Source organism: Serinus canaria, chromosome 9 (assembly GCF_022539315.1).
Source record: "Serinus canaria isolate serCan28SL12 chromosome 9, serCan2020, whole genome shotgun sequence".
Lineage (NCBI taxonomy): Eukaryota > Metazoa > Chordata > Aves > Passeriformes > Fringillidae > Serinus > Serinus canaria.
The window spans coordinates 18,459,525-18,478,611 of NC_066323.1; the positions used below are offsets into that span (position 1 = coordinate 18,459,525).

At 42.0% G+C, this 19,087-nt stretch overlaps 1 protein-coding gene across 6 annotated transcripts; it reads left to right on the forward strand.

Moving 5' to 3' along the window:
- Nucleotides 1-861: 861 nt before the first annotated feature.
- On the forward strand, nt 862-16,463 carry IWS1 (interacts with SUPT6H, CTD assembly factor 1). Of its 6 annotated transcripts, none has more exons than XM_030227230.2 (15): nt 862-1,024; nt 1,337-1,452; nt 7,135-7,846; nt 8,363-8,555; nt 8,762-8,819; nt 9,117-9,217; nt 9,481-9,631; nt 11,083-11,165; nt 11,444-11,573; nt 12,233-12,350; nt 13,063-13,174; nt 13,373-13,429; nt 13,620-13,731; nt 14,289-14,446; nt 16,029-16,084. In XM_030227230.2, exons 1-14 carry the CDS (start codon nt 991-993, stop codon nt 14,415-14,417), a joined length of 2,106 nt encoding a protein of 701 aa, XP_030083090.2. In that variant the 5' UTR covers nt 862-990; the 3' UTR covers nt 14,418-14,446; nt 16,029-16,084. The 6 variants fall into 6 exon arrangements, with proteins under 6 accessions (XP_030083090.2, XP_050833958.1, XP_009087487.3 ...); XM_050978001.1 differs by having other exon boundaries at nt 16,035-16,084; XM_050978002.1 differs by lacking the exon at nt 14,289-14,446 and adding an exon at nt 3,434-3,488 and having other exon boundaries at nt 1,001-1,024; nt 16,029-16,463.
- The last annotated feature ends 2,624 nt before the right edge of the window (nt 16,464-19,087 follow it).

Consider the following 19,087-nt stretch of genomic DNA (forward strand, 5'->3'; position numbering starts at 1 on the left):
GTTTACTCCGGAAGTCTCCATCCCCCGGGAGCTCAGGGTGAACTTTCAGTCAATCCTAGAAGGCTAAATCTGGAGGAACCACCCACACATGAACTAGATTGAACTGGGGCTTCAGCCAGGACAGCCAGGCCTAAATTTGCTGGGAGAACCTGTCCTTCCCTTCCATGGCCATGGTGACTGCCCTTCCAGCCGGCTGCAAACACGAACATTGCCAGCCCCCTCCGAGGCAGCATCAGAGCCCACTTGTGTGCCTGAGCTCTGCTCTGCTTCGCCACCTTCTTGTGGAGATGCACGTTAATCTTGCTGACTTGGCTTGTAAAGAGAAGATAAATTTGCCTATTATTTACATGGCAAAATCTTTTCTGCTCTAGATCGCCATCCAGGATCTCCTGCCCTTAGTCCCTGTGGGAAGCATCGCAGCAGATGGCCCTTTGTCTGGCAGAAGGGACGTGTTGGGATCTCTCGTGTAGCTCAGGGCTGTGGCTCCGAGCAGCCATTTACAGTGTCAGGGGTTGGTTTGGTCTCCTGGCAATTCCCGCAGGGCTCAGACAAGGCAGCGCCTTTGCCAGGATCGCAGCCAGGTCGCCCTGCAGCTGAGCACTGCTGTGGTCACCCAGGGGCTACAAACAGCCTTTTATCCTCCAAGGCTCCTTCAGTTTCCCCAGCGGTTCAGCTGTCAAGCTCAAATCCAGCGTTATTCGAAGGGTGGGGGTGTGGGGTGGGAGGGAAGCAAAGAGGAGAGGCCAAAACCTTCCCGGGTTTGTTGTGGCCGAGCCCGAGCCCACAGGGCGGGGCCGGTCGGAGCGGCCAGCGCCCCCTGGCGGCCGCTGACCCGGAAGTCTCGCGAGACCCGGCGGGCAGTGCGCGCGGGGCGGGGGCGCTGCTGAGTGGGGAGGCGCCATCTTGTTCCTGTGCGAGGCGGCGGGGCCGGGCCGGGCCCGCGCTGAGGAAGCGCCCGGGGCAGCGCCCGCCGCCACCGCGGGGCGCGGCATGGACACCCACTACTACGGCGGGGAGCAGTCAGGTAGCGGCGGGGCGCGCAGCACCCTCCGGGGAGGACGTTGGGCACGGCAGGGCCCGCGGGTTCGGGGGGACAGCGGCGGGGCCCGACCTGAGGGCAGCATTAAGGGCGTTAATTTCTGCAACAGTCCGGTGTCTGGGCAGTGCAGCAGGCGCTGCCACCTTGGTGTAGGAGGTTTTGTGCGCTCCCGGGAGTGTCTGGGGTGGTTTGTTCGGGCAGCCCCGTTTCCCTGCCCCGTTAGAGCGGGAGCCCGCCGGTTCCCGTGCGGTTCCTTTAAACGCTGAGTTTTACTTTCTTTTTTAAATCTCGGAATAGATGATGGAGGAGCTACTCCAGTGCAAGACGAGCGAGACTCAGGATCTGATGTGGAAGATGAAGGAAACGAACAACATTCTGGATCGGAGAATGGAAGTGTAGGGCACCATTCAGAGGTACTAAGGGAGCTTTATCTAGATGAAGTTTACTCTTCTGTGAATTCTTTTTTGTTGCTATTTAAAGTGGCATTCTCTCGTAACCGAGACGTACGTGTTTATTTAGTTCCTCTTAAGGGTTCCATCGGGCAAAACTTTATTTCCATAAAAAAGCGTTGGATAGTCTCTTGACAAGTATGTTGGCTAGGGTTTGTTTGATTTTTTTTCTTGTTATGGTAGCACACACTGTTCTGAACTTGAGTAGGTTGAACTCAGTTCGCCTCGATTTCACAGAGATAAAGTGTTGGAGTTATGAGGAATTTGTACCTGAAATTCTGCACAGTGTTGTAAAACTACACACTTTGGAGGTGGTGATTTCCTTGACAGAGAATAAATGCTCTCCCAGCTTCCATGTCAGATGGGGACACTGGCTCTTGAGTCTGCTTTGTGCTGGTTTCCACCTTGTCATTCACAAAGGAGCAGGTGTGCATGTGGAGCAGGTTAAGGTTCCTAAATAGGACTTGTTTTTCCTCTGAAGTGGTTCCCCCTTAGAGAAGTGTTCAGCATGGAAGGTTTTGGTCCAGGGTTGTTTCTGGGTCAGTCACTTCATTTGTGGATTGACTGGGCTAAGAAGAGATTCTGGTAAAAGAGAAGGCTCCCTTTAGACTTCTAGGACAGTTTGAAAAGTTGAGATTTAATTTTTGAGAATTATTTGTGACTCACATTAGAGCTACATCAGGTCTTAGTTGGAAGGAATAATTTTGGCCGGTGAATTCAGGTCTTCTGCCAACAAAGTTACAGAGAACTTTTTGATACTTATAAAAACTGTCATCAAAGCCATTTCATATTATTCTGCTATTCTACTGTATTTTATGTAAAGATCAGGATTTACTCTGACTGGGTTTTCAGTGTTAGAAATTGCTTAAAATGCAACAAAGCAAAGACTGATGTGAGAGAAGGCTTGACTCCACTGTGGCATAACTTACAATCCTTTTTTTTTATTATTTTTTCTTTTTGCCCTGCCTTTATTGAATTCATACTTCCCTCAGAATTAGAAAGTAGATTAAGATTGTATTTTTATAAAATGGAAGTTCTTCCCATGTATTTGAACTTAATTGTAAAGCACATTTGGAATTTACTTTTTGTGATAGGTGTTGATATTTCCAAGGGAAGAAATAGATTTGGTGTGAGGCAGCATCTTCCACTCTGACAATTACAATTTCACCATGGCAGCAACACATTTCTCAGGCTGGGAAGAATAACTGTATGTCTGGAGGAATTTAGTACTTCTGTTTTATGAAAGAAAAGTGTGATGAGTGCGTGAAAAGTCATACTGCTGCTACAATAATAATAATAATCTTTTTCTTCTGTGTCATTGATTTATGGTTCTTACTTTTCTATACTTCTCTGAAATTTTAATTTTACTTACTGTGGCAAGGTAGGTGACTGTTGACTGTTGTTTACATCTGCAGCATGTCTTCTTCAGATTTAGGTGAGCAGAGAGTACCAGTTGGTCCTCTTCATGTGCTGAGGTGTCTATATTTTAAAGACTTTGTTCTGTGATGGTGGTTGAATATTCCTCTGCAGATAAAATACTTCAGAAAGACAATTAAAAGAGCCAAGCTAAGCCACCTTTTTGACCAATACTAAATGAGAGTTGTCAAGCTTTATTTGATTCAGCTCACCAAATCTTTTGATTTGCTATGAAGTCTTAATTTTTCTTTCCCTACGTTGAGTTCTCTTTGCACTCAAAAGGCAGTAACGTGGAGTGGCCATCTCTAAAAGGAGTAGCTTTCAGTCAGTTGTCATATTAGTTACTATAAATATTCTCTCATCCTCTTATATTCTTCATCTTTAGGAGTGTGTGGGAGAAATTACTCAAAGGTAATAAAAACTTTTTAGACAGCCTAATCAGTTAAGTCTATTTAATTACTATTTTGTCTCTAATTCAGAACTCATATGTAAAGAACTGAAGTTTTAAAATTTCAAACTTTTCTTTCAGGTTTTTAACTTTAAAGAAAAGGGGAATCCTGAGGAATTACTTATGTAGGTCTCAGGTATGTGGGTTTTTCTTTTCCACAATTCTTTTCTGGCTTTCCTTCCCCCAGTCCCACTTTATCTATAAATGTTCTCCTCGATGTCCTTACTGATTCTGCTTTAGACAATTAGAATTAGTTTTAGTACAGTAATGAATCTGAAATCATGTTTACAGTGTTTGTCCAAGTCAGGCTCATACGGGAATCTGTAATAACTTCATTTTTACACTTCCACCGAGTTGCTGCTGTTTCATGAATTAAGTTGTGGTTAGACTGTTACTGGTAACAAACACAAATATGTGACGCTTCTGAAAAAAAAGAGGAATTTGCTGATATGCCCATGATGGTTGTGTAGGTCTTAGTTTAATACTCATCTTTCATGAAATTGTAGTGGATGGGTTCAATTTTGTTGAAGTTACTAAATTATCGAAGAAGTAGCTCTTAAAAGTGGCTGCATGTTGATTCAATAAACTGCTTGGTAGCTGTAATTTTTATGTAGAATTGTAACACTGTAAATTTGATTTTGATATATTCCTTATTTTATACTGTACTAAAGCCTCATGTTATAGAACTCTTTCATTAAATAAAAATCAAGGACATCTCAATTAAAATGTTTATAGATAAAGAGGAGGAAGAAAAGAAAGCAAAGGAATTAGAGAAAAATGCAGTAGCAATTACCTGAGACCTACTCCATTTTGAGGATGTCTGATCTTTCAGTCAATCATTTGGAAAATGAAAACTAGAAAACTCAAAAATTACATACTTCATTTCTTTGAAAACAGTTTTGTAGAGATGAACAAATAAAAAAGGGAAAGTGAAGACTATCAAGCATACTCCAGCAGCATTTTGTCATTTTACTGGGAAATTGGTCTCTTTTTATATCAATTATATTCCAAAACATGTAGATTCATCAATTGTGTGCAGCAGCCTCTTGCACTGCAGGCTGTGGGCAGGTCCTGCCCTGTGCAGGGTCTCAGCTGTGCTGCAGAAGGTGCTTTGTGATGCTGGGTGGGGGCTCTGGGGCAGCGCTGCCCTCACTGACACAGCGGTGCTGCCTGGCTCAGCTCTCCTCACTGGGCTCGAGGAGGTGGTGCCCGTGTGCCCAGAGTGTGCAGGGACACCTGTGTTACCTCAGGTGCTCCCACTGCAGCAGCTGAGCTGCTGTGACCGCTGGCTGAGTCTGACTGCTCTGTGTCTGCTCTCCCTCACCAAACATCTTCATTCTCAACAGTGATTGGCACTTTGCAGTAACAGGTTAAAGATTCGCGATCTTGTAATAATGCTCTTATTACAGTGTAATTACAGTGTCTTCTCACCAAGGTTTTGCATAAGAAGTTCTTTGAAATTTAGTGTGTAATTCTGAACAGGTGCATATATAACCTGCAGCCACACTTACCACCTTAGAAATATGAAGAATCATTGCTGATTTTTGTTGGTTCTTAACTTTGTTTATTTGTTCACCAAAGAATTCCTAAACTGGAAGCTGAGAAGGTGATGATCCTAATATCTTAAAGAGGACTATTTTTATTAATTTTCTTGGGTTTGTTTAGGAAAATCCTTTATTACTGCTGGCATAATTACCAGTACTGTTCAGCATTCACTATCTGACATTGAGAGAAGACAGGCAAACCCACACAAAATAAAATGGTAGAAAAACAAGGATTAAATAATTTTTGTTACTGTAGATACCAATTTGATTTCAGTGTTTCTCAATGACCTTACCTGTAACTGCTGTGGAATCTGCTTTCTGTTTTGTTTCCAGCTGCAGTTTTCTTTAGTCTAAAGTAATACAGTCAGGGAAGATCTGTCACATATGCCTGTGATAGGTTTATGTGGGATAAACCTAGCCCACATGAACCTATCCTCCTAGGCAGGAGAAGGGCAATCAAAGTGATTTTTTTGGTAAGGGAATAAAATATTAATAAGCTGAGAGCAGTTGAGTACTTCCTCAATTCTGTCACTTCCTAATATTTCTTTAAAATTCCAGATTCAGGTTTTAACGAAACATGGTTTCTTTCTGTGAGGAGAAGTAAGAATTTTTGGATACGAAAGATTCAAAAGATGTATCGCTGTAGAGACAGGAACAAGCAGCAGAGAGAAAACAACTTAAATTGTCACAGCAGCTGTTTGTGGTTAGCATTAAATAACATGGAAATAGTGAAGTAGTATTTGGAATGCATGTTTTAAAATTTCATGGTGCTGGGGTTTTTGTTCATTGTTCAGTAACTTTGTTAGTCGTTCTGCAGTAATTTAGAAGATCTTTATCAAGTGCTAGCCAAAGGAATAAGTATATAAAGTCCAAAGTCATAAAAAGCAATGCTCTTTGCCACTTAGAATAATTAAGGAGTAAGTAGTTCCTAAAAGCAATTGAAATTAATTTTATTTTAAATTCTTCCTGCATCATGCATTTTAAAGATCAGTAGTATTCTTTCTTGTAGGTGTAGGGCAGCTACACCTACATTTTTTTATGGCTCTGAATGTGGGAGTAGAATGACTAGAGAAAATATCCACGGAAATTAAATTGCAGAAAAAAAAGATTTGGAAACTTCAGGACATATAGGTCTTAAAACATCTCCTGTCACAATAAATACTCAGTTTGCAAGTAGAACAAGTTTATAGTTGAGACAAAATGACTGAGGAAAGCCTGATTGAGGCTTTGAGTTGAGTATGTGAAAGAGAAGTTCCTTGTACGATGTTGTTGTTCTCAGCTGAAAGCAGGATTATGGTGACAGTAGCTGTGAGAGCTGAATTAACGGAATGAGTTTTCAAGTCTAATTTCATATTCTCAGGTAAATGCGATTAAGAATTTTTTTCCAAGTAGATTTTAGATGTTGGAAAGATAAAAGATGATGCTGTAAGTAATTATACTTAGTAAGGTGGCTTCAGAGATGTTCTCTTAAGAATGGAGCATGTGCCTCAATATTGTTTTGCTGTGTAGAAAAGTCAAAGGATTGTTTCAGTTCTGAAGTTGCCAGATGGGTGTGTTTGTGCATGGGTTATCTTGGGTGTCTGGATAAGCATGGGAGCTGTCAGCACAGAGGAGAGAATTGTTGAATCTGAAACACAAAGCTGGTTAACAGTAATACTCTGAAAGGTCTGGCTAAAACTTCATTCTTGTTTTTTGCTAGGCTTTTGGGGTTGAGTTGTTCTTAAATAGGTTTTCTCGACAAAGAACAACAGGCACTAGCTTCATTTGGAGCGTAATGCATGTGCTGTTTCAGTAAGATGTATTTCACACAGGAAACATCTGTTTGAGATCTTCAGGAAAATAAAATGACAAATGCAAGATACTCTTTCTTGCTTTGTTACTGGGAATTTCAACTAAACCACTTTGAAGGCCTGACCTGTTAAAATAAAAGTACTAAGCCTTTTTACCCTTGAGCAACTGGACCCTTCTTAGACATGCTTATTTAAGTGTTCTATGAATTTTGTTACTGTTTTCAAAATACTGTGGAGCTGCAGGATGGACATACTTCCATGGATAATACCTTTTTTGATGTGAAGTATTTGATGCAAATTGTGTAATTACTTCTACATAGACATTATTTCAGTTTGCAGCACCTTGGGTGTTCACATTGGAGAAAGGACAAGCAAAAATTGAGACCATTTTTTCTTTACTTTTTAAGGTGTTTTTGCTTAGTTGTCTGAGATTATTTTTCTGTTTCAGAATGAACACAGTGATGGAGAAGATGATGGGCAAGTGGGAGAGCCTCATATGACAGACTCTGAAAATGAAGATAACCCAAGGCAAAAAGAAAGTGACTCAGATAATGAGGAGCCCCCAAATAACAATGTGAGTGATTCAGAAAATGAAGCAACTCATGGAGAGAAAGACAGTGACTCTGATACTGAGGACCGTCCAAACCGGCATTTAAGTGACTCTGAAAATGAAGAGGCCTTAAATCATCGAGCGAGTGACTCTGACAATGGAGAACCTCCAAGGGATCACAGCAGTGATTTTGAAAATGAGGAATCACACAAGCAGCCAGCCAGCGACTCCGAGAGCGAGGAGCTCCAGAAGCAGCCAGCCAGCGACTCTGAGAGTGAAGAGCTCCAGAAGCAGCCAGCCAGCGACTCGGAGAGTGAAGAGCCTCAGAAGCAGCCAGCCAGCGACTCGGAGAGTGAGGATGTGTCCAGACACAAGCAGATAGAGTCTGAAGATAGCGATGGGGAGGACAGGAAGGAAAAGGTGCAGAATGACTCTCATCATTCAGATAATGAGCATGTAAGGAAAGGATTTCAGGGCTCTGACAGTGAAGACGAAGCTCCTAAGAGACGTAAAATATCAGACAGTGATGAAGATGAAAAAGAGGAAGAAAAGACAGTGAAGAGGAAAACAGCCATCCTTTCTGATAGTGAGGATGACAGTGAAAAAACACGTAAGAAACTATACTGTGCTGTGACAGGTAGTGGTGTGAAAGCTAAATCATTGCTTTTGTGTGAATAAAGCATCCTAAGTTGAGAAACCATAAATCAGATTTAGTTTTGGAGCAGAACTGCGTTTGTAGAGGCTGTTGTTCTGACTGCATTGCTGTGTGAATGTGTATCTAACGCTTCTGAGTAATAAGTAGCCCTAACAGAAGACTGTAAGGGTCTAACTGGCTTCTGTTGACATGGTAGTTTGTTATTTATTTACTTCATTGCTGTTTCTCTAGTAATTTTTTCCTGTGCGCTTTTTTCATATACTGGGGGTGATAGATTTGAAATTACAATTTTTTTGTGGATAGATGTGTGTATGGGAGCTCAATTTTCTGATTTAATAGAACACTTCAGAATGGATATGCTTTTTAGGAAATGGCAATTCTGGTTTGAAAGACTAGTCAGAGAATAATTTGAGAGTAACAGTTGTCCCCTCTGTTACTGGGACATGTAGTAATGCTCCTTTCTGCTGACAGCTGCAAAAAAGGTACGAATCCTTTCCGATGCTGAAGAATCGGATAGTGACGCTGCTTCAGAGAAATCTGACAAAAGGAAGAAAAATGTTGTATCCGATAGTGAGGAGGAGGAAGAAGAAGGAAAAGAGAATGCTGGGAAGAAAAAAGGGAAAGATCTGTTTGGCAGTGACAGTGAATCTGGAAATGAACAAGAGTAAGTGGGAAAGAATATGAATTATTTCGGGGTTTTAGACAGGGGGAGTGATGGTGAATGGAAAACTGATAAATTCCAACCAGAGAATTACTGTTCACTTGTTTTGGTGGCATGAAGAGAAAGGTCAGTAGAAGGAGACAAAATTTTGCAGAAAAGGCACATCTCGTTGGAGTCCAAGTAGATAAATGTTGCTGTTACCTTCACAGGAACCTGATTGCAGATATATTTGGAGAATCTGGTGATGAGGAAGAGGAGGAATTTACAGTAAGTGTTACTGTGGATGTCTCCTGTTGACTTGCTAGATCTGAAGAGAATGTTTATATTGTATCGAGTCAGTTTTGTATCTGCCAGATTCACTGGGGTACTCTTTGGGTTAAATAACATTTACAGCTCATCTTTTGGGAGAATTGTTAGTGTGACAGTAGTCACAGGGGGAATTAAAAAGACTCTTCATCTTTCTAGATCCTCTGAAGACTTACCTGAAGCTTTTTTAGTGTCATGTACCTGAGTAAATGCTCAGACCTGATCCATACACTGATTTGCACTATCTGTACTCATCAGGGTTTTAACCAGGAGGATTTGGAGGAAGAGAAAGGTGATGGAGACATGAAGGAGACAGCAGATGAATCAGACTCTGATGATAACATCAAAAGAGGGAAGCAGTAAGTCAGTGTGTTACATATTCCTTTCTTAATGCCACATTTAGTGTAAGGGCATTATGGACCCTGGTTATTACAGGTGTGCACATGTTGGGTATTACAGCAAGGTCTGGGAGCCATGGGAACCCTTTGCTAGTTTTGCATTTTGCATACTGAGGACAATTAATTATCTCGCAGGGACCTTGAGACGTAGTGTTTGTACATTCCAGAAACACAAAATTATTTCCTACCAAGGACCATCAGTTAACACTGTGGTTGTGTTTCAGCATGGACTTCATGTCGGATTTTGACATGATGCTGCAGAGGAAGAAGAGCATGAGCGGCAAGCGCAGGCGGAACCGTGATGGGGGCACTTTCATCAGTGACGCAGATGATGTGGTCAGTGCCATGATTGTGAAGATGAATGAAGCTGCTGAGGTAAGTTTTCCAGGCTCCAAACACTCCTTGAAATTCAGTTCCCTTCTGTGGGAAAATCGTGTGATTAGTAAGATACAAAAATCTGGCTTGTATTCAGCAGGAGTAATCTGTACACTATGGAAAGCTTCTAATGTCTGTATAACCATCTAAATGTTATTTTGCTATTCTAAATGAAAACATTCTGTTGAAATTTTGATAGAATATTAATTTTTAAAAATAAAATTAGGTAAATTGCTAAACTTCCATCAGCTGAGATTAACTTCTATAAAAAGGGATATATATGTGCTCTATAAGTTACCTAGTAGTACGTTAAATACTGAGAAAGGGACTATGCTTTAAATTCATTATGGTGTTACCGGCATTTGTCATACTTTGGTATTTGTTTCTGAGAAGAGTCCTTTTCCAAATTGTTTAAATGACAGTGCAGTGGTAATGATATCAGAATAACAGATTCATAGGACCTTCTGTCATGACAGCCTGCCTTTTTCTAGGAGAAATGTTTAATATCTTACTGTGGAAGGTTTTTGGGGATCTTGCCTTTTGTCAGGTGTCTTCGGTTTTGTTGGAGTAGCAGTCAAATTAACAAACAGCACAGCAAAACACATTAAAACCAATTGAGGGATATACATAACTTTAGAAACTAGAGGAGCTTCACAAATAGCAATAAAAAAACATCTTCCTGAGAACAAGATCAGGATAATGAGTTCAGAAAGATGGGGAGAGTGGAAAGCAATCTGGAAGGCAACCAAAACTTCTTGGGCTCGGCAGGAAAGCCTTTCTCAGCCAAGATGACAGCCAGATATTTCAAATTAGGTGTCAAAGTTTGAAGTACAGGGGCAGGAAGAGGGAAGAGATGCATTAGAAGAATATTTTCCCTTGCAATAAAACAAACATTGCACAGAAAGAGCCTTCAGTGAATTAGGACAAATAGAAAGGAATTACCAGAGCTGGACAGAAATCTGTTGATTGGGTTGGGTGTTTTTGTATGGGTGACAAGTTTTGAATAGATAGTGACAGTCAGGCCTTGGATAGAAGTAATTTTGAAATGACAGGTGAAAATATATGTTCTGCCTTCCCATTGTTCTGCTTAGCTATTTTTCTGTTTTTCAGGTGAGGCTTTACTAACAAAGTGTTATCTGTGCACAGTATAGAGCATCTCCAGTTACTGTAGTCAGTCTAAGTCATGAAGTGAAAAAAACCTGTGAATTTAGAAGCACTCTCCTAATGTGATGCTTTATTGGGAAATACTGACTAAAGTGATGACCCTTTTTTCAGAGAAATTGTTGCATAATTGTTGGTGAGCTGTGGAGCAGGGGAAAAATTAGTGTAATCACTCCAAAGTTGCACTTCTAGTTTAATAAACTAGTCTTTTTCTTGTAAGTGTTGCAAAGAATGGGAGTTGCTGATTTCTTTCTTTGATTAACTTGTGCTAATTCTTCAACTCTCTACAGGAGGATCGTCAGCTGAATACGCAAAAGAAACCAGCACTAAAGAAATTAACTTTGCTACCAACTGTAGTTATGCATCTTAAAAAGTGAGTTGTCATTCTTTCAATTAACTGCAACCCTGGTCATTAGTCAGAATTTGTAAGATTTCACAGAGTTACACTACAGCTATACTGAATATGCAGTAAAACACTGTTTTTATTCCAAGTAAATGCTGAAGCTAGGTGACTTCAAAAACATAAAATTGTACATAATTTTCCCTCTTAAATTAACATGAAACTCAGATATGCTGTTTTCCTGAGGGAACATTACATCTTAAGATGTTGTTATATTACATGACTTTTGGGCTTCTCTTTAAACCTTTTAGGCAGGATCTCAAAGAAACTTTCATCGATAGTGGTGTTATGTCTGCCATCAAAGAGTGGCTTTCTCCTCTTCCAGACCGAAGTCTGCCAGCACTAAAAATAAGAGAGGAGCTTCTAAAGATCCTGCAGGAGGTTTGGACCTGACTTTTTACATTTGATATGGAGCTTGTCCACAGTTTTACAGTCATGTGCTTTAGGGAAATGTGAGGTGATAAATGAACTGCAGATGGGCTGTGCAGTGAAACACACAAGGAAGCAACCTGCACAACAGGTGTGCTTGTGTAAAAGAATTCAGATGATTTGACCCTGCCTGCCTTTTTCAGGTTTATATCCAAATTTAAGTGAAGAGTTACTTGCTGTGCATCCCTGAATTTTCCTCCCTTGTAGTCCCTTTTTGGTTAAAGTGTGCAGTGCACAGGAAGGTCCCTCACACTCAGTGTAGGCTTTCAATGTCTGTGGCTAAGCTGATTGCTTGAGTGTCTTTGCCATGTAAGTTTTTATTTATGAATGAATGATGTGAAGGCAGTAGCATAGTTTTGGGGTGATATAAACTAGGGAGCATTGGAACAAAAAGTTCTAGAAAGCTACCTAATTTTGTGTATAAACCAAGAATGTTATGGCAGATTTCTAGATTTAGGTGTTTGATACTTTAAACAATTCCCAGTGGGACAATGAAAACATTAAACTTTCCAAGCTGGTTTAAGTGAAAGGTCTTTCTGCAAAGTTCAGTGACACCATTTATGTTAGGACATAATTTATTGCTGTTTTCTGGGTTTTCCTTTTCTCTGCAGCTGCCCAGTGTGAGCCAAGAGACCCTGAAGCACAGCGGCATTGGACGGGCTGTGATGTACCTGTACAAACACCCCAAGGAGTCGAGACCGAACAAGGACATGGCTGGGAAGCTGATCAGTATGTAAACCTGCCTGTGCCTTTCTGAGATTCCGCTGGTGATGAATGGAACTTCTGCATCGGTTTCTGATGCACTACTGTTGTCTGTAGAAAAGATTCCGCAGTGTAGGAACCTCACTGATGTGTTTCATAACTTTGTACAGCTCTTAACAAGCACTGTTACATTAGCTTCTGCATGCACCTGTTTAATTGTCTTAAACCACAGGATGGCGTTTGTTTTGCTGCCGTTCTCTCTTGGCTCCAGATCTTTTGTATACGCTGAAAAGGCAGGAAGGTGCTGCCAGAGGGCTATTTATTCCATGGACTTCAGAGAGAACTTAGCTGACTGAATTATTAATACTCAACTGTACTCCATGTGGAGTGCATTCCATCCAGAATGGCTGCAGACTGATGATAAACTTACATTCTTAGGACCTTTTCTGCCTATTTCTAAAATAGCATTCTTGAGTTGTGCAGGAGGTCCTGACACTGAGTATTCTTTCTGAGAGATTGGAGATGTTCTAGAAGAGCAGGCAACAAAGAAATTTTGGGGATGAAAGCTCTTGCTTTCTGTTCACAAGGTTGGTTTTCCATTAAATACTAAGGGCTCAAAAATTATTTGGTTGAATGGAAGCATAAATACTCGTCACATATTTCAAAGCTGTACTTGATCACCAGAGTGGTTAAGAGAAACAAAAGCCTGGTCTTTGTTAACTAATCATTTTTTTAATAGATGAATGGTCTCGACCCATCTTCGGCCTTACCTCAAACTACAAAGGCATGACCAGAGAAGAGAGAGAACAGAGAGATTTGGAGCAGATGCCTCATCGAAGGAAAATGAGCAGGTATGAACAGCAGGCAGAAACACGAAATTCTTCTAAGGCTCCATCAAGAGAAACCAAGTGGTGTGTAAATACTAAAGGAAGTAAAAAGGGTAAAAGGGTTATCAGTTATGGTTTCTCTTCTCTTTTAACATACTTTATTGTCTTCTAAAATTTCTTTCTCTGTATATAGATGCCTATAAATACTTATTTTTCTTGCAGCTCTGGTGGTCAGACTCCCCGTAGGGACCTGGAGAAAGTATTAACAGGAGAAGAAAAGTAGGTTGGATATATAAATAGTTTGGGTTTTTTTTTAAGTGAAGTTTTGTGGTGGCACTACCACTGTGGAATTTCTGTAGTGGTTTTAGAGGCAGTGGTATACCTTGTGTTTCAGAGGAGACCACACTGGGTGGCTTTACTTCTTTCTGGGTAAGATTTGTCCATAACAGTCACATCCTTTTTTCTGCAGGGCTCTCAGGCCCGGGGACCCTGGGTTCTGTGCCCGTGCGAGGGTCCCAATGCCCTCCAACAAAGACTACGTTGTCAGGCCCAAGTGGAACGTGGAGATGGAGTCCTCCAGGGTAAGCACTGCCAGTGTCCTGGTGACTGTTCCTAAGCCTGGGATTGTGTCACCATATCACCATGGTTACTGGACAGGAGGGTAGTTCTTTTAAGGGCTTCTTGTAGTGAATGTGGACAGTAAATTCTCCAATAAGTAGGCTGCTCTAAGCTCATCACATATTTTCACAGAAAAACATCTCTGACCAAAAAGAGATTTTTGAGTTAACTTTTCTAGAATTTCTCTCTCAGGTAAGACTCTGATTTCAGGCCTCTTGCTTTAAAGCATTTTGAGCTAAAGCTGCAGTTCAGTACCTGTGTCACTGCACTGATGTTTTTATACCTCTCCCAGCTTTTGTATCATGTTCTAATAATCCAGTTTGGGAAACCTTTGAGGTTTTGGTAAACATGAACAGCTTTGGTGGAGGCCTTTGTGTTGCTTTGTCTTCATCCATCTACTCATACAGTTTCATTTAAAGGGGTATGTGTGGTAGAATATGTGTAAGTGGGAGAAGTAACAATTGCTGTGCTGTCTGCTGTTCTTTCTCCTTCTGTCCATTAATTGAGATGTTGTTTCTAGCCCGGGACTATTAAGAGAGGTATTAGTCGCTTGGAAAAGCACAAGAGACGGTTTGCTGAACAGAAACGACTCAGCAAAGTGCATCGGGCCATCAAGTTCAGCATTGAAGGCAACAGGATGCCCCTGTAGCCATACCACTGCCTTCCCAAGTTGGAGAGGTATCCCTCGAGGGAGGTGTGAACAGTGCATGTGCTCCAGCTGTTGGCAGTTTGCACATGCAGGACAGGAGTGTGTACACCCTAACTTTAACCTGGAAAACTCTCCTTAATTCTCTCGTGTCTGTACTGTGACCTACAAGGGAACTTGTACAGGAGAAAACAGGCTCTAGCTCATAACCTCTGCCATGGCTCCTGCCTACACAGCTTCAGGGTACCCGAATGACAGGAGTTCAGTGAAAATACCTGTGCTCAAAACCAGCTTTGCACCACCTGTGGTTTTGAATGCTGTTCTGACACAATTAGCTTTTCCAGATTCACCTGAAGCGACACATAGGAATTCTTAACCCTTGGTACAGGAGCTCATGTCACTGCATGCCAGTGTCTGTGGCTGACCTCTGGCTGGGGCACGGGAGGTGTTTTTCACACCTGCTTGTTCAAGGAAGTAGGATGATGTGAGACAATAGGGGTGGTTGATGGGAGCTACAGAATGAGACCGGGGGAGAGGAATCCTCTGCTGTGAGTGTGGTTAGGAGAACATGCATCAATGGGAATTGCTTTGACAATTCCTGGTCTGCATTTCAAACCTGTGAGCCGGGCTGCCACAAGCTAACAGTGACAGGAAGAGGTGAGCACAAGCCATAGATAACTGCTGAGTTCATATTAAGCTTCATATTTATTTGTTTTTAAAACAATATTTTCTTAAACATCACTGTGAAATTTTGGGTATAATTTCAATGAATAGTGAACAGATTTATGAATAAACCTTATTTAACATCAGCATGTTAGGAGCACCTTCCTTAGTCCTGGGAACAAGTTTCTAATGGATGTGTTTTTCAGATACTAAGTAGCATGGTTTGGATATCACTGTTTCTCCCAAACTTAAAAGTGTCATGTTTCCATCACTTACTGTTTCTGTTGTCTAGTTAAGGAAAATTGCCTTTTGGGGAGCACTGGCTATGGCTTGGAAGGTCCTTGCTGTTTGTCTTCAGTGGCATTTCAGCACACCATCACTGAATAATCTGTGCAGAATAACTGTTAACACTACCTGGTTTTCATTTGCAGTTCAAATACAGAGATGAAATGCAATGCTTGTATAGTCATCTTAGGCATTTCTTTTTGCTACCCCCTACACTGCCTTTGTTCAGTAATCCCTTGCTTCTAAATACTAATCCCTGACTTTTAAAATAAATGGCAGCCTGAAATTGATACGTCAGCCTTAGTCACAGTGTATCTGTGTCTAACTCCTGCAAGAAGTCCAGAGTGGTGACACTGGTGCCCTGTGGTTCTGACATAGCTGCAGCCAATAGATACAATATTTCCAAATGGTATCCAGCTACACAGTGATTGACCCTGCACTGTTTGACCCTGCACTGTAATGGCTGTGAGTGCCACTGCCTCCACCTGGGCCCTGCAGATACTGGGGGGTATTTTCCCCTTCTGGGAGGATAACAGACAGATCAGCTGGGCCCAGTGGCTCCCCCAGCTCCTTGCCCAGGCGCAACCTCGCATGTGTCGCTTGCCTGCTTGGACCTCTGGGGCCTCTGCTTTTTTTCAATGGTAATTATTAGTTTTATTTTTTAAGTTCCAGGGGACCTCTAAGAAAGGGGTGAGTCGACTGGACAAACAGATGCGGAAATTCACAGATATCAGGAAAAAAAGCAGATCGGCCCATGCAGTGAAAATCAGCATTGAGGGCAATAAGATGCCATTGTGACCCTTCACAGAATGCCCCATGAGCTCTGCTGTAAGACAATACACCCACAGACTCTTTGGAGACCTTTACATTTTTTAACTTGTTTGGGGTGGGTTTGGTTTTTTAGTTTGTTTTTTAAGTGAATCCTTAAGTTGTTGGTTCAGGTTCTGGTAGAAGATGTTGTCTAAGGACTGTGAATATGGGGACTCCTTTCTCCTGATTGTATTTAAACTGGCCCTCTTGTCTCCTTTGTACAGATCATGTATTTGTTGTATTGCAACACTTTAAAAAATAAAACATCTTCTGATTTTTTTTTTTTTGGGAGGGGACTGCCTGTTCATTGCTCAGATGAAGGTTTACACAGAGCACCTGGGATGTGAAAAAACTGAGGGGTTAGTTTTTTGTTCAGCTTTGTCCATTTTCTTTTTATTCATTGCTTTATTAATCAGTTGTTATGTCTTTGGAGATCTGTATCTGTTGCTTTGGATTTAGAAGTATTGATCATGTTCCATGCAAAGGATTTTCTTTTCATGAAGACTAATGTAAAGTTTGGGAGAAAGCCAGCAGATTGACCCCTAAAAATTCCAGCAGCTTCCAGCTAAAAGCTTCATGCTGTGACTTACCAGTGACTTCACAAAAGTCTCTTTTTACCAGTGGGGAGGAGAACATTCTTATGTTGGGGGGATAATGCTGTTTCTTTGTTCCTGCTACTACAGTCTGACAGTAGAATAATATCGGGTAGTCTGGGGCTTCTTTGCCTCTACCTCTGAAAATGGCTCTCTGCTGAGCTTGCCTCCAGTAAGAGGACTGACTGTTCTCACACAGGTAATTGGCAGTTGGCATTTTTTCATTAAGAAAAATCACCTTTGTGCTGCAGGAGCAGAGTTTTGTAATGAGTAGTCTGTTACTCTGAGGATCCTGGTGTTGGCTGAGTTATTGATGACACCAGTCAGGGAGAGACTGCAAGTTTGTGTAGGGGCCACATGTTGAATATGCCCCTGTGAGAGTGGAGGGACTGACAGTAACATAGAGCTGTGTGCTGGGACACCAGCTTGAAGAGAGGTGGACACCTGTGCTGGCTGGGGCACTAAAGAGTTCTGCTCCTGCTTTCTCCAGGTATGTGTATAATGCAGTCACCACCTCAGGTGTGTGGTTTTAGCATGCTGAGCCCTTCAGGGGCTTAGGGTTTGGGTTTTTTTTTTTTTTTTTAATTTTAATTAATTTCCTGAAAGCCAGGACATCCTTTACTGCCATATAGTGGCAGATGAAACACTGTAAAAAATAATTGAACTGTGTTGAGCTGTTCAGAGCCATAGTCTGTTTGGCCTGGGAGGTTCAGGGGTTAAAGGGATTATTTTTTTCATCCCCCAGCTTTTTCTGTAGTTCTGGTGCTACAGTCCTACTGTTTATGGGGGTTGCTGGGGGGTTACTTCTACATCCTAAGAGGCATAAAACAGACTGAGGGTAACATGAGGGTTTTTTAGATCAGAATTTCTGTGCACAAGCCCACACACAGCACTAGGACACTGACCAGACACAATAGAGTGAAAATTAGTTCCAAATAAGGACATGTGCAAAAAATGCTGCAAACCATGATTTAAGATCTAAAACAAGACAATGGAAACAGCTTCAGTTGTGCCTGCTTGCCACATGCACTCGCCTTCACCTTTGAGCCCTCAGTTTTACCTCCCTTACCATGCTCATCATTCTAAAGAACCTCACCTGGCCCTGGAACTTACCTTGTAAAAATTACCAGCCTTCCAAAAAGAGGCAAAGCCTGGCTTTCCCCCAAGGACATGCACACACAACCTGAAAGCACAGATGATCTGACTTAATAGAGAGGGTATTAACATTCCAATCCAAAAGCAAGATAGGGGAAGAGTAATAAAGGTATTTAAGGTCCCTATTATCAAAAAGCCCAGCAGAAGACTGAGAAATACATATGGTTCTATTGCTCTTGACCTGAAAAACAACTTTATAATGGCTTGATGAACTCTGCTCCTCCAGACAGCCCCAGTGATGATAAAGAAAGAAAGCATTTAGGTGTGGTGTTTATGGTGAGATTGGAAGTAAAGTATTACCTGCCAGGGGCAATGTCCATGATGACACTGTGCTTGTCCTGTTACCCTGGAGTCAGAGTGCTCCAAAGCAGAGTTGATGTTTGTCTCGGAGGTTTGATGGGTGGGCTGAGGCGTGTCCAAACCACTTCCCCAGTCCCAGGCTGACCAGCCCCTGTTCCCTTCTGCTGGCCAGAGCCCTCCCATCACTGGTTTTGCCCGGCTGCATTTCTATTTCCTTCCCGCGTGGCTGCAGGTGCTGTGGTTTAGTTCTGCCTTGCAGCACCCTGGCTCAGCTCACCCTGGGCAGCTGGGGCTCCCCTGAGCCTGCCAGGCCTGGTGGTCTCCAGGGCCTCACGGTGCTCAGGGACAGCCAGCTCTTGTCCTGCAGTGTTGTCATCTTATTCCAGGGGTTCCATACTGTTGTCTCCTATTGTGAAAATTTCATACCTTCTTGGTGTTTCTCAGGGGCAGCTCCTCAGGGCACTGACTCTTTCTTCTTCACAAAGCAGCCAACTGACTCCAGTTCCCTTCTCAACCACCCAACCCACTCTTTTACAGCACTCTTCTTCTCATTGGTTACAGCTGTGGCTTGTTAAAATCAGGCCTGTTCCTAATCTTTGATAATTGGCCCAGCTGCAACTCCTTAAGGGTAAGACTACTTTCTACACTATCTTTCTTTATTTTCTTATATTTTATTCCCCTACACTGCAGCACTGTCCCACAGTGGTTTCTGGGTCACCGAGTCCACCAGTGTTTTGTTCCAGCTGAAAACATCTCCTGCCATCCCCATTTGTCCAGTGTCACCCTTTGTGCACACGCTCTGTCCAAAAGCATCCTTTAAAGTCTCCTTTTCCCCAGCATTACCATGTTCCAGCTCTAACTGTGCCC

Coding starts and splice junctions, on each gene's coding strand:
- IWS1 (XM_009089239.4), top strand. CDS start 991: ATGGACACCCACTACTACGGCGGGGAGCAGTCAG. Junction 7,847..8,362: donor GGATGACAGTGAAAAAACAC/GTAAGAAACTAT, acceptor TTCTGCTGACAG/CTGCAAAAAAGGTACGAATC. Junction 11,166..11,443: donor GTAGTTATGCATCTTAAAAA/GTGAGTTGTCAT, acceptor TAAACCTTTTAG/GCAGGATCTCAAAGAAACTT.